The sequence below is a fragment of the Leopardus geoffroyi genome, chromosome C1 (assembly GCF_018350155.1).
Source record: "Leopardus geoffroyi isolate Oge1 chromosome C1, O.geoffroyi_Oge1_pat1.0, whole genome shotgun sequence".
NCBI classification, from domain to species: Eukaryota; Metazoa; Chordata; class Mammalia; order Carnivora; family Felidae; genus Leopardus; species Leopardus geoffroyi.
In genome coordinates, this window is record NC_059328.1 from 34,886,830 (window position 1) to 34,911,288 (window position 24,459).

Genomic DNA, 24,459 nt, shown 5'->3' on the forward strand with positions numbered 1-24,459 from the left:
CATCAGCTACCCACAGAGCACTCACACTATGCTCTCCAGAAAATTACCTTCCTTCTGTCCAAATGAATCAAAAAGCAGGACTGGATACTTCTCCTATGAAGACTTCTTGAGAAAGACCTAACTTTGGCCCACAGATCTGGAACAGGATCACAGTCAATTCTCACAAGATCCTGAGGCACCACGCTAAGGATTCCTTACCAACATCAACCAACTACCATGAACTTCCTTTTAAGGCCTACCCTGGCCTTGTTTCTCTAGTCACTTACCTTTCTAGTGAAAGTATACCTGATCAAAATGGCATGTTTCATATGCCATTCTTCAGTCCCTAGTTCCGCCATCCCCAACTAACTACCAATCCCTTCCAGTCTATTAGTTGGCCTTTCATTCAAATGCTACTAGCACTGGGGAAAACAAAACAAAACAAAACAAAACAAAAACCTGTCAACAATGCAGACAGAGTCCCTGGACTCCATTTCCAAACACCACACTCTTAAGCCATGGCTCTCAGTTCTATCACACTTTTGGAGAACAAGGTTCCAAGCTTTCTTTCCGGTTATCATCCAATTACCTAATCATTACTACCTACCTCCCTTAGGTAGGACCAAACAAGGATCAAAAAGATCCTACTGGCTCAGTTGCTTAAGCATCCGACTTTGGCTCAGGTCATGATCTCACAGTTCGTGAGTTCGAGCCTTGAGTCAGGCTCTGTGCTGACCGCTTGCTCAGACCCTGGAGGCTGCTCCGGCTTTGGTCTCCCTTTCTCTCTGCCCCTCCCCCACTCACACTCTGTCTCTCTCAAAAATAAATAAACGTTAAAAAAAATTTTTTTTAAAAGATCCTACTTAGATCACCACTACAGAACTCACCTTATCAGATCTCCTTAGTATAGATCTTCAGTTCAGAGCACCCCATTTACAACAATCATAGGTTCCATCTTTACCCTTGCCAAATCTCTTAGTACCACTGACTCCTAGGAGCCCACCAGTATCCAAATGAGCTACAAGCTACTTCAAAGCATGGTTCTCAAGCTCATTTTCCCCCCAGCACATCTAAAAGCTACAACACATAATTTCTTCTCTCCATCCCTACCATCACTGCCTTAGTCTAACCTACTAACATCACTTTCAAATAACGTCTCCTAATCAGGTTCCCCACGTCCATTTTTAACCCCTTAGAACACTTTCACTCCATTCCCATGAACCCTGGCTTGCAACATCTGTTTCTTCTATTCCATTCAACAACACCTTCACACTTCCTCTTCTGGCTCACCAACTTTGCCTCCGAGCCTCACTGTAGACTTGGTACGCTCCTTTCCTTTCAGCAACATCAGCATCTCCACATAAGAACTTCTGCCAGCATTTAGACTTTAGACCAAACCTTGGCTAAAAGGGCCTCCCTAGGACTAGATACTCAGCACTGGATACCACAGCACTGGAACAGGTACTACCAGATACTACCACTGGATACTAGATACCACAGCACTGGAACAGAACTGCACTGCTCATGTAACAGATCTGTTTTGCTGCCCACAGACGAAGATCTCCCATTAGCCACTACATACAGGGATAGGACCAAAACAGCAACCTATTCCAAGGTACGTGTACATCAAATTAAAAGCTTTGCTGATGTTTGTCTCTCCCTCCAGAGTCTACTTACCTTCTTTCTGATTCTCTCAGCACCTAACAGGGCTTTGCCCGTGGCAGCACTCTAAACACACAAACCCTTCTCTGCCTGTTCCAGCCTGCTCACCCTTCTGCTGCAGACCTGCCAGGCTGGGGAGCTAGTGTCAATCTGGGAATACTCTTGTTTCAGGCTTTTAGGCTAAGACTCAATTTTCACAGCTAGAGCTCAAAACTCATCACATAAATGTATAGCTGTGGGGTTTTTTTAAGTATTGTGAACACCCAGGATAAGAGAATAAAAAATAGTTACCCCAATGGCATCTTAATCAAAATGATGCAGGATCCTTTTCCCCAACAAGACAAAGAGATGGAAAAGGCATCTCCTAATATCAGTTTCCTCATGTCAAACAACTGGGATCAGTCCACAAAGCAAGAAATGTAATCAATATTGGGGGAGAAGAAAAACAAGACAGGATGGAGGCAGGGAGAAGTGAAGCCTATGGACTTACCCTGGATTTCACATCTCCACTACCTGCTTTTTTTCTATGGCTGTGTATCTGCTGCTGCTGCTCAGAGGGAGAGCTCACCACCCCCTACAACCTTATGCCCTCCAGTCACCTCTGCTCTAGCACATCTTCTCTTGTCACCCAGGTCTATTTCTTCATTAATCCTTCCATCTCATCCCTCAATGTTAGTCAGCCAGCTCTTTATCTGTTTGAAGGGTCTAAACTTCCATGGTCTATGGAAGGTGGGTCTTCCCAAGGGATGTCTAGCAGATCCAAATCCAAACTGCCAATACTTTTGGAGGTCAGAGGGAGGTGCCGTGTCATTCTCCAGCCCTTGCTTCCCCCAAAAGGCCAAGTAGCCCAACCCTGTGCTACCTTCAATAGCAGTTGGATTAGCTTCCCCTGACAATGATTCAGGGCCTCAGCTTACGTATTTTTTTTCTCTCAGTTTACATATTTTTATGCTGACCCTTACCTTTTGGTCCATACTTTATTGGCTAAAATTCTCTCAAACCTCTTCTGGCCTTTACACTCTGACAACATCCCAATAAGACCTGCTAGCTTGAATGTGAGAAGCACCATATAACCAATACAGATAATCCTATTAACCAAACAGTGAAATATTTGCCACGTACAGTCTTCATTCTCCCTCTTCCTCATCTTCAGCACTCCCACACATGACCCTGCAATCCAGGTCAGTTTTTCAGACTTAGGCCAATTCATCGTGGCTTACTCTGTGAGCACCTTCTTTCATTCCTGCTGCAAAAGTTCTGAGAGGCCACAGGCCGACTTGGCCTCTTAAATCTCCTAAGTTTCTCTTAACATGAAGCCCATGTGACCTCTCCTCCACATTGTGAGCAGGGTTGATCATTCTTTGAGTCCCCACTGCACCAAGTACTTACCTACGTGATGTAATCAAACACTTAACAGTGGTTACATGTAGGTTTACCCTCCTAGACTATGAGCTCCTTGAGGGTAGGAATCATTTCTTACTTGTTTCTATGTCCCCAGCATCTAATACAGAGCTTGAAGTTACTAACCCAAGAGTAAAGAGAGGCCTTTGCATTGCCTCTAAGGTAGTTACAGAGAATAAGGTCCTCCCCATTCCTTTGCTTACTTGATTAAAGGGCAGCTCAGTGTCACTGTTCATTTACAGTCCCTGATTTCATTCATCATTTATCAATGGCTCTATTCTTTAGAACTCTTCCCCACCACCAACCTTAGTCCAGTGTCTAACAAAATCTGCATTCCAACAGCTGTGTCAGCCCTGGGGAGGCCACCAGGATAATAAGAGGCTAGGGGGAGATTTCTTGATTTGTACTAAATTATGTGGTGATTTTGTTACCAATGACCCAATGCTCCCCAAGGAAAGTTCCTGGTCCCACCCCCAGGCAACTCCATAGCCCTAACTACACACCACAGCAGCTTGAAGGTATAAACCCTGAGGAAGATAGAGAAGCAGTCTGAATAGAGCAAATAAACCCACTTCGATCTGTACCTCTGCTATGCCAAACACATAAGGCAGCACCACCATGCATCAGTGCTCCACTCCCTGGGATGTATATTTTACTTCTACATTGCTATGTCTGCTCCAAATAAAGAAGGGCCCCTTCAGCTCTCACGTGAAGTTACAACAGGGCCAAAACCTGAACACAGCAAATGCTTGTTCCCATTCGGGGAGTGGTTGTGAGGAGCTACTGTGACAGTCAAAGAAAAGGGATAGCGGGGAGGTGGGGGGGGGGGGTCCCTATGAGGGACCACCAGGAAACAGCAGCCCGTGAACGGGGAGGGGGGGGGGTGCTTTTGGAGATGGAGGGGGAAGCACCATTTTTATGGAGGCAGCAACAAAAGGGACAAAAGGGCCTAGTGGGCTGTCCCATTCCTACCACCATCACTGGCCACCAATAGAGGAATTCATTTATGGTGACCCTGGAAGAAGGGCGTGTTAAAGCAGAGATATAAGTAAAAAGAAAGGCAATAATTGGTCTGATGGGCAAGGGAAAAATTATACCAGGAGTCGGGAGCCTGTGCAAGAACACTTACAGCTCACACAGTCGTCATAACTCAGCCCCCTCAAGCATTTTGTGCTCTGCTTATGGTGTTAACTTTAATGTCTTAACATATAACACCATCCGCACTAACACAAAATACTACACACGCCAGATGAGGCTGAGTTATAGTTGCTGTGGGAAGCATAACTTTGAATTTCCTGATTTTGGTGCATTTAATCTCAACCATAATGTTACATTAACGTCGGTTTTGCATTTCATTTCCCAGTTTAGAAGAATAGCGTCAGCGCCTTTGCCTGTCTGCACAGAAAAAAATGCAGGCTGACTTGGGGCCACAGGCAGATGGACCACAACCCAACAACCGGGCCCTCGCAATAAAAACCCTGGCCAGACCCCTCCTACTTGGAGGGGCTGTGACTAGGACAAGTGAATGGGGAGGGAAGAGTGGGTTCTTTCTCTAGGGAACTGCCTTTCTGTCCACTTGGGAGTGTACAGGAACCAAGGTAGCACACGGTAAGAGCAGTGTGCATGTGTGCACACTGGATGGGGGAGGGGGTAGGTGGTAGGGGGATTCTGCCTTTCAGCCCTAAATAAAGAAGAAGGGAATCGATATAGTTTGATTTGTAGGGATCTTAACCAATTTCCTGTAAAGTTTTCCAAAATGTCTCTCTCATAAAGGACTAATAATGATGTACCAGCTCTAAGTCATACTGAAATCCTCCAAATGCCTCTCTTCTATATTATTCCTTCTCCTGTCACTATGAAACTTCCCCCACCCTACCCTCCCCAAATAACCCAGCATCTGGACAATTTTCTATAAAAAAAGAAACTCCTTTACTCATGGTTCTAACTCAAAATGCAGATGGAGTTTCTTCAAGGTTTCCTAAAAAAAAAAAAAAAAAAAAAAAAAAAGCCCCTGTGGACAAAGACCAAACACTAGAAAACCTCAACCCCAAAGGTCATTTTTCTCCCAAGTTATGGGCACTTGAATACAGATGAGAAGGAAAACAGTCGGCAGGGCTGCTGCAGATTAGTGAGAAAAAAGACTACACCCCAGAATCTGATGCCCAGCCAGAGGGCACTCAGGGAGGCAGGGCAGGCAGCAGCTAGGACATGGCTCCCCAGATAAGGAGAGCTGGGCTACCTTCTCCTTGGCCATCCGGATAGCTGAGGGTTAGTTACTTCTTTTCTCCTTGTGCTGTGGCCTATACCTCATTGTCCTCACTTACATTTGCTTTTGTTCCTTTCTAAATACTAAGGTGGTGAAAGAACCTGCCCCCAGGTTAAAGATGGACAATTAAAGATCCCACCAAAGCTTTCAGGCTGCTTCCTGGGCCTTAGGGTCACAACCACCATTATTCCATGCACATCCACACCAAAATGAGCAACACGAACTCCTGCTAGCCAGGACAAAGGAGTCAGGATTCTCCTAAACCAGATAAAAACCTACTTCCCTATCAGGAAATGATTCCTAAAGCAAGAAAGGAATTGTATTTCTCAAATTGAGACTCTCTAAAGCAACTTAAACCATCTAAATTAACATTTAAGTGAAAAAATGTTTTCAAATGTAAAAGTCTCATATTCAGCCAATATCTATCATGTTAATCTGAATCAAAACGTAAAACAAAGAGTGCAAAAACCAGAAGTGAAGCCTTTTACGGGCAAACAGACCACTCCAGTTTCACCTAGCTGAACAAAGTGCAAGAATAAACAGCAAAAATGATGATAAATGGAAAATACCAGATGTTTTACCATGTTTATAACCAATACTGTTACTCACCCAAGTATAACAGAGCTTACACTTGTTAGTTTTCACAACGCCATTCCTTTAGGACAGTCCCAATAAGCTGATTCAGGGACTTCTGAAGATCAGAGACAGATCAGAAAAATGAACCCCATGCCAAGCATTCAGAAAGATCCTGGCCCCAAACTTGTTTCTGCCTCTTCCACCCCCAAGGGGTAATGGCACATTCCCATAAGGATCAGAAATGTACAATGCAGAGGACTCGAGTATTTGAAAGCAACTGGGAGCTAGGCAGGAGGAGAGCTGGGATGATCTGATTCAGTCCCAAGCCCATCCCCAGGAGGCATGCAGCCCTTGCCCATAAAGTGTCTCTGCCAAGTCGGTAGCCCATTCTCAAAGAACACTAGGGAGGGCTGATTCAACTTGCAGCCCATCTTCTAGTCCTTTTCCTGTCTCTTGTTAAGAGTTCATTTTCATTCTCATCCAAAATCTCAATCTTTCCGGTTTCCATTTAAATTCATTTCTTTTTGGGGGCGCCTGGGTGGCTCAGTTGGTTGAGCAACCAACTCTTGATTTCCGCTTGGGTTGTGATCTTGCAGTCTGTGGGATCAAGCCTTGCATTGTGCTGGGTCCGTTCAGCGCTGACAGAGTGGAGTCTGCTTGGAATTCTCTCTCTCCCTCTCTCTCTATCCCTCCCCAACTCGTGCTTGCTTGCTCTTTCTCTCTCAAAATAAATGCATAAACATTAAAAAACAAACAAAAAATAAATAAATACATTTCTTTTTTTTTAATCCTTATTAAAATGAGGAGCAAGTTATTATTATACTCCTTGGAACAACTACTTCCCATATGATGAATTTATTTAGTCTGGACAAGAAATCAGTCACCAAAACCATATTCTATTTCTTTTCTAAGTCCTATTTTTGTGCCCCTAATGATTTGTTTTCCCTCTTATCCTGAGCTTTTCCAATTTCTCCACTGCCCCTGCTGACTGAAAGACCTAAACAGCACAGAGGCTCTAATGATGACCTCAGTAGAAGGATGACCCCAGGGGAAGGATGCTGTCCTATGTAGGACTATCACCTTCTCCACTGCATCTTCCAAAATTTCCCTGAATCCTATCAGGATCCTGCTACCTGCAAACTTTATAGAAGATTTTTTTAAGAGACAGAGAGGCTCTAAGCTGCCACAAACAACAAGTTTCAAATCACTCCTGAACTACCCATTCCTTTCCTGAAAATGGTCCAATGGTAGTCCAACAGAGCTGCCTGGCCCCAAACTCACCTTCCTACCTGTTGATCACAGCATTGTGGAGGCTTAATGAAGTAGAGATGCATTACATTTATCACTTACCCCAGATCCACTCAAATCCATCACTATGTCACAGCAAGAAGTTAGATTGATCTGACAGGATTTGCTCTTCTTCGCAAACCCATGTAAGTTATTACTCAGTACCCTATGCTCTTCTAGCTGTTTGCTGATTGATTATCTGACGATCAGGTCAAGTATCTTCTCTGGAATCACAGTAAACTAACGGGTCTATAATTTCCAAGATCATTCGTATTCCCCTTTTAAAGATAAGCAAGACAGCAAATGCTTCTCTCTGAATTCTCTAAAGCAACAGCTAATGCTTTCTAATAATGAACCAGGGCAGCCAATTCTTTAAGTGCCCTTGGAATCACATCATCAGGGTTCATTGATTCTGGAGATAATCTTTAATCAGGCCCAGATCCTGGTAAATGGCATGGAGTCCTACCTCAGCCTAGGTCAGAAAGGCTGTGGTGCCTAAGTCTGGGTGGGAAGTTGGTGATACGTGGGATTTAAATCTGTATTGCATTATATCTTCAGCATTGCAATAAATAAATAAGTAGAACAATGCCCTTGAAAGAGAGATGAAAGGTGATACTGACAGACCAAATTCAGGCATAAATCAGGCTTCACCTTGAGCAACATTGACAGGACCCTCTGTAGGACAAGAGAACAGAGCTACATAATTATCTGGGCTTATAATCTAACTGAAAAATGCAGAAATAAACATACATAGGCATGTACCAGAAAGCAGAACGCAGAAAAAGCCATAAGGGAAGTGCCAAGTGATCATGAGAGTTCAGAAAAGGAATGAATCATACGCAATATGGATGTCTTGGATTTTGGACCCCCATCCCATTAGGGCTTACTCAGTAATTGGAATGTACATCAGTAAGGGAAATAATATGGTATGTTAGGATACGGATCCCTGATTCCTAACCCAAGAGAACGTATGTAACCCAAATTCCCACCCCATCACCCAGGCACACCCACCACAGAATCTCCAATAGTTTGGGGAGGCAGAAAAGACTCTACAGCATGGGCAGGAGCAAGACGCTAAAAAAGTTAAGGGTGGCTCAGGTAGCACCCAAACCACATTCCATCCCTTTTATACAAAGGTCTTTCCCTTGGGACATTCTCCTCATCCTGCTCCTGTCTTCCCAAGCCTCCACAGGCCTGATTCCGATACTCCCAAAGACAGACCACTACTTGACAGTAGAACAGGAAAGAGGAGAGAGAAAGAGGAAGGTAAAAGTGTGGTGGCATCTGCTTTATGGAAAATAATCTACTATTCTAAAGATAGAACCTCTTGATGGGAAAAAAAACAACCATGAGAAATGAACCCAGTATCTCTGAATGGACCCCACTCCTCCAGTCTCCCAAGTGCCTGATGTTATAGTCCCCTTTTCTCCTTCCACCCTACCACTGAAAGCTTTTCCCAGACTAACATGTCTACACATCCCAAAATTACTCACCTAATAGCCCAGCCCCACAGGGAAGAGTTACAGTCCTAGAGCTGGTCATACTCAAGGTTCCCACACTACAATGAACTGTCACATCAGCTCCCAATCATTCCCCAAAAACAAACAGCAAGCACAGGTACCTCTCTGCTGCTAAACCAAGCTTCCTAGTAGCACTACCTTAAAAGTTTGTAAAAAGTCTCTGAACACAGTTGATGACTAAGAAAAAAAAAGGAAGCAAAGAAATTTTCCTAACAGATCAACAGTTGTACTTCTTCAGGTTATCTAATGCTGCAAAACACATCATCCCCAAACTCATTGGTTCAAAACATCACTAATCATTTCTTATCTCTCACAGTTTCTGCAAACCAAGAATTCAGGAATGGCTCAGCTGACCAGCCTGGCCCAGGGTCTCTCCTGAGGTTGAAGTCAGATGTCCACTGGGGCTGGTGGATTCACTTCCAAGACGGCACCAAGACACACAACTGGCAAGCTGGTACTGGTTTTTAGCTAAGAACCTCAGTTCCTGTACACCCATGCCTCTCCACAGGCTGTTTGAGAGTCCTCAATGCATGGCAGCTGGCTTCCTACAGAGTGAGCGATCCAAAAGAGCAAGGTGAACTATAGTGCTTTTTATGGCTTAGCCTCAGAAATCACACAATGTCCTTTCCACTGTGTTCTATTGGTTATACACAGCTAGCTCTGATGTGTGGGAGAGAAACTACCAACGGTATGAATATCAGGAGGCAAGGATCATCGGGTGCCATCTTGAAGCTGACTACCACGGTATTCCTTAAAAGAACATGCAGCAATAGCAGGAGAAGGAAGGAGGGAAGGGAAAGGAGAGAGAAAGGATAGGACCAAAGGAAATATTTTGATTCCCAAAGGCTGAGACCAGAGAGAAACAATATGCCCAGTTCTCTCCAGAAACTTCTCAGGTCTACCTTACCCTAGCATGCCTGAACCAAGTCCGGTTTCCCAGGCAGGAACTCCAGATGAGTAGCTAAAAGCCAGGAAGACATGAGAAAGTTCCTCTGGAACCCAGAAAGCAAGACTATCCTCCCTCCCTCCTTGCCCACCCCACCTTTTCTGAAGCAATGATGCAACAGTTACCTGAGGATGAATCTGTGGCTTGTCGCACGTGGCCTCAAAGTCCAGCACTAAAAAGTAGTGATACCTCTGGGGAGGAAAGGGCACCATTGCCGCCATGGATGCGCCAAAGCCGTGGGCCGCCAGTTTTCTGGTGGATATGGAGCAGAACTCCGGAACACCACAGGGAGAAAATAAGTGGGAGCCCAGCACTTTTCTTGCTCTTGAAAGTAAATATGAAGAAAATCGAGCTGCTCCAGTCTGTAAAGGTGCTAGCATTGAACATCCAGAAGCATCTAAAACTTAGGGGAGGAAAGTTTAAAAAAAAAAAAAAAGAAAGAAAGAAAGAAAGAAAGAAAAAAAAAAAAGAACAAAGAGCCTGGGTTACTCCCCTCCCACTGTGGCCCTGTTCCATCTGGTCTTCAGGAATAGTCACACAACATGAACCACTCCCCAGTGTTTCTGGGCCCCTTTTCTAAATCAACAGTATTTATTACTGAAGTTCAAGACCCTAATACTGGCCGCTGCAGCATTATGACAGCTCTGAGTCTCCAAGATCATTCTCAAAACAACCTGCAATGCTGGCCTTCATCTTTAAACGGAGCTCTAAAGTTCAAAAGAGAAGAGAGAGAAAAATTCTGTGGTCATTTCTCAGGTGGCAACAGTTAACATAGAGCTAAGGTTCCCAAAGTAACATGAGGTGACCCAGCTGCACAATCAGTCCTGGGAGCTAAGGAGACTCAGACAAACAGTGGAAAACGCCCAAGATTCTCTCCTCAGCTCCATTATAAACCATTTGCCCCTGGCCTTCCAGCGTGTCTCACATCTCCACATATCCTCCTCCCTTCTCCCAAGGTGAAATGGAACACAGCCAATCACAGGGGAGCTTGCTGGTGACTCCCCAGCCCCCACACCAGTAAGTGGCACCCTGGGGGAATGAATGACGCCTGGAGAGCACAGCTGGCAACAGCCTCAGGCCTTCACATTTGCTGCCTTTAGACATACTCACTACTAGAGGCCCTGAATGACTGTGGGATTTTTTTTTTTTTTTTAAATAGGGAAGAAAAAGAGAAAACCCAGATGTGGCAGTAATGGGAGCATGGCTTAAAAAAAAAAAAAAAAGTCTAGTAAAGTTTTCTGAGTGAACATGTGCAAAAAAAAAAAAAAAAAAAAATCCAAATCACTTTTCAAGTTTTCCCTTAAAATTTGCAGAATGTCTGTTCCTTAGAGGGTTAACTAAATATAAAAATCAAAGTCTAAGTTTTACTCACAAATAACTCAAACTTCCTTAAAATAAAAAGGAACAAAGAAGAAATTTTGTGTTTACCCCTCTTACACCCAACATTCAAATTCCCTCAACTTTAATCCTCAAAGTCAAACAAGAAATCTCACTGTTCAATGCAGAAATGGCCATAGTTTACGCCTTCTGAAGCCCCATTCTAATAGAGCCAAAAGCTTGCCTCTGAAAGGCTACAAATGGGCACTGGCCCCCTCCTGCAGGGTTGAGGGGGTAGTAGCCTGTGAAGTCCAGAGCATACTCAGAAGCAATGAGGTCACTACTACCTGAGCGGGCCTGGACAATGGCAAGTATCACTCCACCTCCTGGCTCTCCCCTGACTCACTGAATGACCTACCATAACTTGCCTGCATATTTATTAGGAGACATGCTAGTGTGGGTCCTCAATTTTCCCATCCCTGTAAGTGAGATTCCATGAGGATTCAGAGGGTCTAAGACTGAAAAGTGAAAAGTATTTTAAGTTCTTCGTGGATCCTACAGAGCACAGCGCCTGCTTTACACCATGGCTTTACAGCATTTCCAAAACACAGTCCAAACCCCTCAGCTCAGGGTAGACAAAGGCTAGCTTGGATTTCACTACAGAATCCCTTGGAAAGGCAAAGAGGCCAATATCCCTTTGAAAGCCAGAATCCAAAATAACTTCACATCACCTACCCTGAACAATACTGGGGGCCTTGCTGAGATGGGAGACACCAGTCTGCTCAGATTATGCATTAGAATTTGGATCCAAAGTCCCTCAGAGCCTTAGAACTCTTCTCTAACTCCCTGAAGTCAGACTAGGGATAAGGACTTTAGAGAGTCCTAATGTCTGGCAATATGTATATATAGTATATATAGTATATACAGTCAACCAGACCCCATCTGCCAAATACTATAGGCAATTAAGCATCGTGATTAAGTAGGGCTTCCAGGTTTGAATCCTGGCTTAGCCACTTATTTGCCATGGAACCTTGGGCAAGCTCTGTTCTTCAAACCCTCACCTGTAAAATAACAAATAGCTCTTACTCAAGTGAGAATGAAATGAGAGGACACATGTAAAGCACTAGGAGCGTTGTCTGGCACATAAGGGCTCAATAAATATTAGCCTACTAGTATTACTACTAGTAAGTAGTAGTTACCACTAGAGTTACCACTCTATTGAGCTATGCCCACCTGGCCAAGCCCAGATCCTCATACTTGGGGCCTATAAATCCAATGATGCATAAGGCAATCTCAGAGAGTAACATCAAAATCTTCTGCATGCCCAGGATGCTCTAGACCCCCCATACATCATACTGTCTGTGTCCTACCCCTTCAACGAACAACACATTGATGACCAAAAGCCTCTTGCCTGCAGGCCTTGCCTTCTCACCTGATTTCACCCACATCAACAAGTTTTTCTTGTAGCAAGTCTTGAGAATAGACAATAGGAGACCAGGCCTCCATATATCAGTAATCACTGGATTCCATACTTCCCTTACTTCTAAAAACCAAGTCCAACTCGAGTCAAGAAACAAAGAGCAGCTCTTCCTCTTCCTTTCCTGAAAAATTCAATCTAATGGTTTTAGAGCCATTAGTTGTGGCAGAGGAAGACAGGTATCTACAAGTTGAGGTGGGGGGAGCAGAAGAGTCTGGGGTGAGGGTGGGGGGTATCAGAGCCCAAGCAGAGTAAGGAAGGCAACTGTACAGAGGCAGGAAGGTGTGATGTAGCATGTCAGAGCCCATGTGGGGTGTGGAGGGCATGGCAAGGGGTCAGGAGATGGTGGCAAGTCTGATGCAGGGAGTCATGGGCAGGGTAAAAGAGGCAGTCAAGAGAGGGAAAGAGCAATGGCAACAATGGGAGACTGGATACATACAGAGGGATTGATCAAAGAAGGATGTGTATTAAGGGTAATGAGAACCAGGTTTCTCATGGCTAGAGGATGTAATTCAAGTAGGGAAAGAGGAAAAAATCCAAGGTGTCAAACTGAAATTGAAGGAAACAGTGTGAACTCATGGTATCAGACATATATAACACATAAGAATAAAGCTAAATGTAAATATGAGTATGAATATATAAATATACACACACATATATTTTTTAGCTCTGTCTCCTGAAGGGCCAGGGAGCAGCAACACTCCAGCAGCAATGAGCACACCTAGCACCCAGTTGCCTTCTAAACAACATTCTTCAGCGGAAGAACCAGAGCTCTTTGGAGAAATGGTTGATTCTGTGGCAGGGAAAGTACAAGATGAGTCTGGAACATCTTGTTTTAGGGCCAAAAAGCAAGGAAATGCTCAAAGAATGAAGGCAACTTATCAAAAGGATGCAGAGGCCAGCTTGAAGGGACTCCTACTGGCAAATAAATAATGATATTAATAGATACTGCATTGAATTAAAAAGGAAACCATGAGTCTATAAAGCACAAATTAATTAACTAATTAAAGTTTGATGAGGGATATTCACATAGTTTCAAACTATCTCCTCACAGAATGCTTATTAATCATAACAGGAAGTATACAATGAAGAAACCGGGCAGACATCACCTTAATCAAGTGATCAAAATGAACATTATCAATAGTGGGATAAATGAAAACAGTGCACCACATGATAGGATGCAATGAGAAGAAAGCATCATTTCTGTGATATTCCTGTCAAAGATGCATAATCTAAGTCTAATCATGAGAAAATATTCAACAAACCCTAATTGAAGGGCAGTCTACACAATAACTAGCCTGTAGTCTTCAAAAGTACCAAGGTTATGAATGTAAAGGAACTTTTACTGAGCAAAGTCTAAAGGAGGTTAAAGGGACTTGGTAACTAAACGCAATGTACATTCTGAACTGGATCAGTTTGCTACAAAAGAACATTACTGGGACAATTGGCAAACTGGAACAGGGTTTGACAATTAGAATGAGGTAAGGTACCAATATTAATTTCCTGGTTTTGCTGGTTGTATTGTGGTTAGGTAAGAAAATGTCCTTGCATGGAGGAAATACACTCAAAGCATTCAGGGTGATGGGGCATTAGGTCAGCATTAACTGTCAAGCAGTTCCACAAAAAATTCTTCGTACTCTAACTCCAACTTTTATGTAAATTTGGCCTATTTGAGACTTTTTAAAAATGATTTTAATCTATATGCTGCAATGTAGTTTAAAAGAGGGAGAGAGAACAGACGGTATGTGAGGGTGCAATCTCTCCACATTGTCCATGGAAGGTAGGCTATATGCTCTCCTTCAGCAGGGAGGCCAGCAAAAGCCAGCCCTTAATGCATCAAGTCTCCATGATAAGAGCTCCCACTCAATGGCCCCTCACTGGGCACTCCTGCCACCATTAGAGCCTTCTTAGGAAACACCCCTGCACACCCTGCAGAGGCATCCCATCTGTCTTGCACCCTCTGGCATCTTAGGGATTCCCCATTCCTATTGCTGTGTTTATACTTCAGTCACAAGTTTGTAGAGTATAAGCCTGTAACTTGTATCATCAATTGGGACTTTGAGTATCTAGTCAAGGGGCAGAACTCAAAAGATCAGTTTATGATTCTATGTATTTGATACCATCTTTCATCAGACACCAAGATTTAAACACATTTATTCTCAGACACCCTTTTTCTTCTCCTAGCAATAAAAGTAGTAAGTAGCCTATGGCAAGGAGGAAAATAAATGATTCCCTCCTCAAAATGAAAGGACCAGCCCCCCAATGGGGACAGGACAGTGGTAAACAGGGACTGCCATGGGGCCAGCCCGATTTGGAGAAACAGGTCTGCGCCACAGCCCCTGGAGGATGGTCTCTGTGCAGAGTATTTACACAACAGACACCAACGGCTCCTCTGCAGCCATTACTGTCGGTCAGGTAAATAACGCATGTGCCAAAACACACATTTAATGAGGGAAATAATATGCCTTTATAAAAAGCCTCAATCTGTATTTACCTGAGAGACCAGAGAAGCACCAAATCACCAGATTAGTGGAACCACAGAGGAGTCATTCTGGTGTCTTGGGTAAATAGACATTTTATAGCCTTCCATTACTGAGGGGGGAAGAGAGAGCAAAGGGAGGGGGCCCATTCTTTAACATCCACATACACAGGCCACAGGAACCTGGGGGATAGGAAAGTAGAGAAGGCTATCATGAAGTATGTGGTCTACTCCCACCCCATCTCCCCAACTGCAAATACAGTTGATCTTTGAACAACACAGGAGATGGGGGCACCAACTCCCCCTGCCCCCACGCAGTGGAAAATCTGCCTATAACTTTTGAATCTCCAAAAACTTAACTACGAAGAGTAGTTGACCAGAAGCCTTACCAATAACATAAACAGTTGACTAATGCATATTTTATATATGTAATCTATATGGTATTCATACAATAAAGATAAAGATGTTAAGAAAACTGTAAGGAAGAGAAAATATATTTAAATATATTTACAGTACTGTACTGTATTTATGGGGGAAAAATCTACCGTTAAGTGGATCTGTGCAGTTCAAACCCGTGTTGTTCAAGGGTCACCTGTATTTGGAATCCCTGAGGAGGGTATACATAGGCTTATCCCATCTCTGGATTCAATCCATTCCATTGAAAACCAGACTGGGAGGCAGGAGTACATTCCAGAGAAATTCTAAGGCACTAGAGGCAGACTCTGAGTCCAGCTGACTACAAGCACCTGAGACAGCTGCAGCTTCCCCAGTTCCTAGTCCTAGGGTAAGTCCCTGTCCCACACTGACCTTTAGTATCACAAGTGCTCAGGCACCTGAGTCACAGAGGCATCAACAGAGAACACGGTAATACCTGTCTGGAACCTGCTCAGTCACAGGCTCTGTATTAGGCAGATAAAAATAGCCTGGGAAAAATATAAATAAACTGCTTGCCTTCAAAAGTCATAATCTTCAATCTAATGAATGCATCTTTGCTGCCAGAGCACTTTCTGTGAAAATCACAGATTGTCCAAGGTGAAAGAAAACCTAATGGGAAACACAGTACAGCCACCTAGGGAAAATGAGCCCCAGGAAGAGAAAAGGGCTGCCCAAGACTCACATAGGAAGCAACAACATAACCCAAGGCTCCCAACTCCCATACCAGGGTTTCAGACCAATGCCCCAACACAAGGAACAGGCCTCACCGCCCAACCCCCAAGCTTCTCTGCAGTCTCACAGTGGAGACCAAGGGCCTGAGGGCTTGGTCTAGTCTGCTGAAAGCTACAGGTTGAGGCAGAACAAAGCTTGACATGCCTTAGAACCTCTACACCACTTTTGATGGCACCAAAGTGGAATGGAAGCAAGAACTGTAAAGCTACGTCCTCACCTCAACAAAACACTCTCCTCCTCTCTACAACCTGTCACTCCCTCAGCCTGTAGCTACAGCTGCTTCTGCTCCAAAGCAGGGCTGGGGAGACCATTCCCAACCTCAGAAAAAGCTGCTAACCCCAAATTAACAGGAGAGCTATAGTAACTATAGTCCTGGAGACCTTCAAGAACACCAAATTCTGATGGCAACGTCACAGGCCACAGGAGGCTTAACTCTCCTCTTCAATTAGCTATCTCAGCAGCTCAAGGCAGCACATAAAAAGAAGTGACTGATTTGCCTGTTGTTTGCTAACTTACCAGCCACACCCAGTAGTTTGGGCCAACTCCTTCAGGGGGCCAAAGCTGGGAAACATTTCTTTGCAAAGTCCTACAAGTCAGTTGTGACATCCATTGCACATGAGAAGGGCAAAGGTTTGTTTCCTAAAACACCATAAATAGGACAGAAATGGAGGAAGGGCATAGTATGTACTCGTATCCCTTTAAGTACCTCCCACACTTGTAGACAGCATCTGACACCAGAAGAGAGGTACTAAGAACCTCCCATATCCTGTTTGGAAACAGGGGTAGAGAAACAAGGAGTCACACAGCCTGGTTGTTTAAACACTGGAATTAGACAAGTCTAGGTTGAAATCCTGACTCTACTACATATTCTTTTTTTTTTCTTTTCTTTTTTTTTTTTTTAAAGTAGGCTCCACACCTAACATGGGGCTCAAACTCATGACTCCAAGTTCAAGAGTTGCATGCTCTACCAACTAAGCCAACCAGTCACCTCTCTACCATACATTCTTAATAACAATAACTATAATAATGAATAATGATACCTATCTGGGGTTCAGTTCAACCACACAATGTGTATAAAGCACTTGGTGTGTTGAAAGTATGCAATAGAAGGGAGCTAATATTGTTAAGGCATGAGAAAGAGGAAAGGAAAACAGGATTTTCTGAAAAATCAGGCACTGTATTAGTCATCTACATATTTCATGTCATTCAGCCCTCCCAACTCTCAGGCAAAGTGGGGAACAGTATTCCCATTTTACATACAGGAAAACTAAGCCTCAGAGGCACTCAGTTCTTCAGGGCCCTATTCTCCTCTCCCATGTTTGAGGGCCCACATTCCCTACTTGATTGAGTCCCAGATCATCCAAAGGGCTAAAAATGCATATCAACTTCAGTTTTTCCTTTGAGTTAAGGTGTGGCTTTAACTAAAAGTAACTCAACCATAAGCAATGATAAGTCTGTCCAAAATCACCCAAATTTGTTATCATAATACATTTATTACATTTTAACAAGAAAAACAAATTGCAGCCTTGGGTACAAAAAACAGAAACAGGAAGTGGTGCCTTGGATTAAAACAACTGTAGCACAAGAAACTCAAAGCCTCTTCTCAAACACAATTCCAGAGGAGGAGCAGAGGAACTGGCAGGGGCAGGGTGACAACCAGAACTTGCTCAGGTCCCCAGATGTGATGTTTCCTTTTACAAATCTGTGCCTTGGCAAATGCTACTTTCCCTCCTTTGGAATGTTACTTCCATTTTCACCAGGCAAATTATTGCTCCTTCTTCAAAATGCAGCCCAAAACTCCCTTTTAGTAGCTTTCTCTGACACTCCATCAGAAAGCTAACTGTTTAAATGTGATCCAGTAACACATTCTACTCCTATTTCATAACTTTTGTTTCACTATATTGTAAAATTTTAATCTATTTCTCCTACTATAATTTTCAGAGTTAGGTGAGAAGGATGTAAGATAGCAGGTATAGGTATGTGTATGTGTGCATGTGTGTGTAAAAAAGCATAATTTCTTTGACTTGTTTCTTGTCAGACCCTTTAATGCATTTTAAAATTTCAAGTAGCATTAAAGAAAAGCATAAGATTTTTTTTTTCCACCTTAATGGTGCAGGAGTTTAAAAACTCTAAGAAATGGGGCGCTTGGGTGGCTCAGTCGGGTAAGTGTCTGACTTTGGCTCAGGTCATGATCTCACACTTGGTGAGTCTGAGCCCTGCATCCGGCTCTGAGCTGACAGCTGCTTGCTGACAGAGCCTGCTTCGGATTCTGTGACTCCCTCTCTCTCTGCTCCTCCCCTGCTTGTGTGCGCACACATGTGCACGTGCGCTCTCTCTCTCTCAAAAATAAATAAACTTTAAAAAAAAATCTAAGAAACACAGAGATAGACACAGATCCTTAAGGGCAAGGACCACATTTTACTCATTTTTGTATTCCCAGCACCCAGCACAGGACCAGGCACAAAGTTAGTGTGAATCAATGTTTGTTGAATGAATATGCCCAAATTTTTCAAGTGCTCTGGAATCAGAACATGTTAGAACAGAGCACACCCTAAGCCCCAAGCAAAGCTTCTTTTTTCTCTTTCTCCTTCTTCCTAGCCCACCCTATTCTGTCCTCCCCAGTTAAAGACAGAGAGAGACACCACATTGCCTTGGTGCTGGAATACTATTAAAAGGATTAATTTAGGGACCGGTGTTTGGACTGTCACATCCAATCACTACCCACAGATCTACAGCTTCCCAAATCAAGCTCATGCAAAGAGGAATCAATTGCAAGGACACAGAGGGTCTGAACAGGCATACTAATGGCCTCCTGAGGTGCCAGCGGCCAGCTCTGACACTCCCATAAATTATCTGCCTTTTGATTTTACCTGTAGCTGTGGGGCACAAGGCACAATTTTGAACATATCAAAGCAATCTCTTGTAACCCAAGGCTCCCCCAAGAATGTCCCCAAAGAGGGAGGGGCTAAAAACAATGACCCAAAGGGAATCTGCTTTCCTGGTCCAAGCAGTCATCAATTAAAACCCAACAGGACCAAGTGGATAAAGTGGGACCCAAATCATTTCTAGCACATCTGGACAAAGCATGCATCAGTCTGCAGTTCTGCAATGACTACATATCTCTCACTTGAAGGAAGAGAAATCACAGCAATAAACTAACACAATTTCATCTGGAGGCAAATCTGCACTAGCTCTGACAGTACCTTATAGCATGACCTTGGGCAACACACTTAACCTTCATGGGCCTCAGTTTCCTCACAAGGGTAGCAGAGACAATAATACTGACCACCTGATTCATTCCTAGAGTGATGGTGAAAAGTAATAAAAAACATTCAAGAGGCACTTTACGAAGATGTAGGGCCACAAGGGTGGAAACACTAATAAATGACCCTAACCAAATGGGAGAAATGACTGGTCACACTTTGGTGAATTTCTTTCAGGTAGCTGCTCACTCAATTCACTTCACTGATGGTACTGGGGCTAAGGTCTACCCTGAAGAAAGTTCTGATTTTCTGGACTCCTGATGTCTGAAAATTTTCCATTATGAAGAGTGGCCCCTTGCATTAGTTATAACTTCCTCCTGTCTACTGGATGCCACCACCAGTGGTTATGTTTCTATCATATGGCCTTAATGACAACTGTGAGGCCCCCAAACATACTAAGCCAAAGTCCAACTCACCCTATTGTGGGCTGCTTTTTAAAAAAAAATTATTAATTGTGTCAAATACTATTAGTGACAAAAGTTATTAAAACACTGTGCTAAGAACCTTACATACATTAGCTCATTAAATCCTTTAATAAACCCTATTAAGTCCCATTATCTGCATTTTACAGATAGGAAAGTAAAGCTCAGAGAGATAAGTCACTTGCCCAAGGTCACCTAAACACCATAATATAGGCTTTCAGAAACCTACAGACTTCCTTCCAGCAATGCAAGCAGGCTTACAGAAGGAGAAAGACAATTCATTGGGCACTCAACAGATACTTTATTTGCCTCCTGTGCCTGGCATATACCATCATATCTGAACCAGGAGACAGTCCCCAAAACAGAAAAAGGTCATCAGTCTGCTACAAGCAAGGAAAGGAAAGATTGAGTACGACATATAACAAAATGAGGACAATTCCCTAGAAAGCTTGGGAAAATGGGTCCTTCTTTGTATAGTTCAAAAAGTTTAAAGCAACTGACATTAAGCTATGAGCCCTAAGACCAACATCCCTACCAGGGTTCCATTTATTCCCTACTTCTTGGATTAGAAAAGACTTCCCCAAACCTTTTCACTCATTCTACACCTACTTCCCCTTCCTACATCTTTTCTAGTCTGTAAAATAGGAGCTGGTATCACCAACTCCTTTGGTAGACATGCTTTAAGCTCTAGTCAATGGCCAGGAAATTAATAAAGAGAACCAGTATATACATTATGCAAAAATTCAGTTATACCCAATTTTTAAGTGTCAAAATACTGCCTCAAAGGGGTAAATATAAAATGCTGCCCACGTAACTATCACAGGCTCCTTACTGGTCTCTGCCTTCAGTATCATCCCCTTCAGTCCATTGTTAATGCTGAAATCAGAGCAAATGTTCTAAAACACAAATCTATTTATCAGTACACAGCTTAAAACTTTTTAATGGCTTCTTACTGCTCTTATGATAGTCTGATCCAGGTGTTGGCAAACTGTGTTCCATGGGCCAAATCCAGCTGCCACCTGTTTTTATCAAGTTTTACTGGAACATAGCCATGCTCATTCATTTTCATACTATGCTTTCATGCCGTAACAGCAGAGTCGAATGGAACTGAATAGTTGTGACAGAGACCCATGAAACCTAAATAGTTACTATCTGGTCCTTTACAGAAAAAGGACCTAGTCTTTTCCTGACTAGTCTAACTTTTTCTCCATCCATCACCTAATCCTAAAAGCTTAAAAGGCCTTGGCCTCTGCTTACCTTTCCTGCTTCATTTCTCATCATATTCTCCAACTTCTTGCCCACTGGGTACGCTACGTTTTAATCACACTGAAATTCAGTTTCTCAAACCCAACAAAACTCTGACCTTCACACTTGGTCCCTCATGTCTTCATCTAATTCTAGATGAGGGGGTTCTTTCCTCTGAGAAGCCTTCCCTGAGCCTACAGGTCTGGGTTGAGGACCTGAGTACTCCAAAAGCACCCAAACTTACCCTACCATAGCACTCCCAGAGTGTATCATAACTGCTTCTTTACTATCTTTCTCTCCCCAGAATTTGTAAGCCCTGTGGCATCAGAGACAGCAGCTGTCTTGTTTACTACAATTCCAGGACCTAGCAAAGCACCTGGCCCTTCATTATTGAACAAACAGCTTCTGATATCCTGGATATCAATCATCAGAGTCTGCCTTTTTAGTCAGTCCTGATCCTTATAAAATGGATAGACTGGGATTAACCATTCACCCAACAATGACTCTCAATCCAAATCAAACCAAGATCCCAAAGGCCTTGGTCAAATGCATTATCAAAGCCAAATGAATGTGTTCCTCCCTATTATCTTAAGCTGTGTATTTCTCAGGATGAAAGACTGTTCCGGCTGTATTCAACCTTTCTGAACCTAAAGTAGGCACTCATGCAATGCCCACAAAGAAATCATGACAGAACTTGAGTCTGGATAGCCCACCTCCAACTATCACCACTTTATAGACTTTTGGTACATTTCAGTAGTCTTTGAGCACATGGCGTCTTATCAAAAAAAGCTACAGAAAAAAACAGTCTGCACCAACCACCATCCCCTCACCCTCCAAACCCAAATACTCATAAGAGAGAAGTCAAGCCAAACTTGACCATGCAACAGGATTCTCACCTCTCCTTACTTCGAAGATGCCAAGACTGCCAGCTGGGGATGCTGAAGGTTCTGTGAGAGCTGGAAAGCCCCAATGCTGTGGATAAATACACATCTCTGCAACAAGTCTATTTCAGTATAAAGGATCAAATCCCCAGGGGGCTGCTGCTGTTTCAAACAATTTAAGGGTCCAAATCTCAAGCCCCTAAACTCAAAACTACTTTGGGATAAGTTATCTATATGGAAGAACAATGCCTGAACAGAGCTTTTGGAAGCTATATATATAGTACCATATATTTTCGGAATGATGAATTTCATGTTCTCTGGTAGCATACTTCTCTTCATAAGGAGGTTATCTCCTAGAAACACTAAACATTTATAATATCTGAGCTTGGACTGAGAAAGATGGCCATGAAGTGGTGTCTCTCAGGATAACACCAGAATCCTAGTCTACTCGAGGATGGGTAACTGGTAAGGCTGATAATATTCAGAACTCAGGAACTGAGGCCAGGATTGGAGGAGGGGCTGCTTGCCACAAACCCACAGGTCTTACTGCAAATGGCCAAATAGACCATTAAATACTTGCAGGATACCTCCAGGTCTACCTCAAGTCCTAAGAAATTCAAAGTGTAACAAAACCCTAAGTCAAATCATTAACGGACACCTATCATACTCATCACCTAATTTAGATCTTTCAGAAGATTAGAAGCTGCAGAGGTGCTCCTGTAAGTGGGCAATGCCCTTTGCACAAAGAAACACTTAGGTTTGGAACCAATCTATTCCTGTCTACCACTCTACACATTTAAGACTTTAGTCTACTCAAATCCCTTAGGAAAGACCACTCACCAACCTAACCGACCACAAAGAATACACTTTTCAAAATGAAAGAGAATAAAGGCACTTTTATTTGGAAATTTCAAGTTGGAAAGAGAGCTCTCAGCCAAGCTCTAGGACCTAGCTAACCGATTATTTACAGGATCTTTGGGCAGGAATTGTTAACGAGCTTTTAATTTGGAGTGCTTAAGTTGCCAAAGTGCTCTGAGCTCCAGTGAAGCACCACAGAATCCATAAAGGAAACCTTATCAATCACTTCCCGGCAGCTCCCTTCCCCCACACCCCACCTCTCTGAGGAAAGGCAGCCAAGTGGGTTTCTAACCAAGATCACAGACACACACATTAGTGGAGTCACACTCCAAGTCCCTGTTTATAAATTGGCTTTTAAATGGTAGGGGATTCAGGTATAATATACTTAAGCTCCAGGCACGAACCCACTAAAACAAGGCATGCCATGTATGATAAAGTCAGAATAAAGCAGAATTTGATGAAGCCAATTTCTGGTAGAAACGCTACAATCAAGAATCAATTCAGCCAATCACAACCTACTATAGTTCAAATAGCGTATAGTTTTTAACCAATGGGATTCGTGTTTTTTTGCCCCCCAGCTCACAGAATGATAAAATGTCTGATAAGAGCTAATACCATAGAGGTGGCCAGAGACCTGGAGCAGAGACAGTGATGGGCATTAACAATTTGCAAAATCCAACCCTAAGGGCAGAATCCAAACCCCCCATAAGGGGCCACATTCAGCATCTTCCAAGTCAACTAGGAGCAGTTACATTTTGCAAGAACTCGCAGTCAAGCCCTAATCCAAGTTCATGCTTTTTTGTTTTAAGAAAACACCTGTTGCTGGAACATTTGCAGGAAAAGCAAACAGAAAGCTAGCTAGGTTAGGCCCCTTATTCACTCCTACCATCGCTACTACCACTGCTACAGATTTACAAATAGGTAAAATGCTAACACCGTGTGTGTGCTGGAGAGGGAAGAATGGGTTATTCTATCTACCACCTCTTTACTGAGTTATGTCCTCTGTGGTCAAACCTCTTGCTCTTCCCTAGTAGCCCTAAGTAAGAAGTTAGCACCCTTAATCACCTCACCCAGTCGGTCTTGCAAAGCCCTGCCCCGCTCCCTCTCAGCCCGAACGTTATTCAGTAGATCATGCATCCAGGGTGAGCACATGGGCTAGCACCCCAGGTTGCACATAGTGTGCGCGCCGCGACCCTCACCCCGCATGCATTAACCAGGGCCCAATCTGGGGGGCCTCTCCCCATCACCCACCCCAGGGTGTTGCCCCCAACTCGGACCCATCCAAGTCCAGGGGAGAGTAAGGGGAGGGGCAGGGGGCCAGGAGACCAGCCCTCCTTCCCAGGGCCGCCCCCGCCCCCCGTCTGCGGCGGGAGAGGCTGTCGCCATGGCAACGCCCCCTCCTCGGGGCCAGCGCGGCAGGCTCCCTCCAGGTGCAGGCCCCGACGTCTCCCTCGGCCTCAGCAGGCGCTCGGGGCAGTTTACGGCGGCGGGCGCGGCCCGCGCCGACTGCGGCGCCAGCCAGGCAGAGGCAAGGCCAGCTCCGCCCGCTCCCCACCGCCCGTTCCCGGCCGCCTCAACAGCGGCAGCCAGCACCACGAGTCCACAACACACCGACTCACCTCCGCGCACTCTGACCCCGGCCGACGCGACTGACGGGCGGGCGCGGTGGCCAACCACTGAGCCCGCCGCTTGCTTCTCCGACCAATGGGCTGC

The 24,459-nt window shown here is 44.0% G+C and overlaps 1 protein-coding gene across 12 annotated transcripts in view; it reads right to left on the reverse strand.

Moving 5' to 3' along the window:
* ERI3 (ERI1 exoribonuclease family member 3) overlaps positions 1–24,424 on the reverse strand; it is a 128,418-nt gene extending 103,994 nt beyond the window's left edge. For 5 of the 12 annotated variants that reach the window (XM_045477077.1, XM_045477071.1, XM_045477076.1 and 2 more), the window contains exons 1-3: positions 23,998–24,359; positions 21,904–21,979; positions 9,763–10,040 (exon numbers count right to left, since the gene is read on the reverse strand). In XM_045477077.1, coding sequence (XP_045333033.1) covers positions 9,763–10,040; positions 21,904–21,979; positions 23,998–24,132 — 489 coding nt within the window. In that variant the 5' untranslated portion in view covers positions 24,133–24,359. The other 7 variants (XM_045477073.1, XM_045477074.1, XM_045477068.1 and 4 more) reach the window with 7 other exon arrangements.
* Between the last annotated feature and the right edge of the window lie 35 nt (positions 24,425–24,459).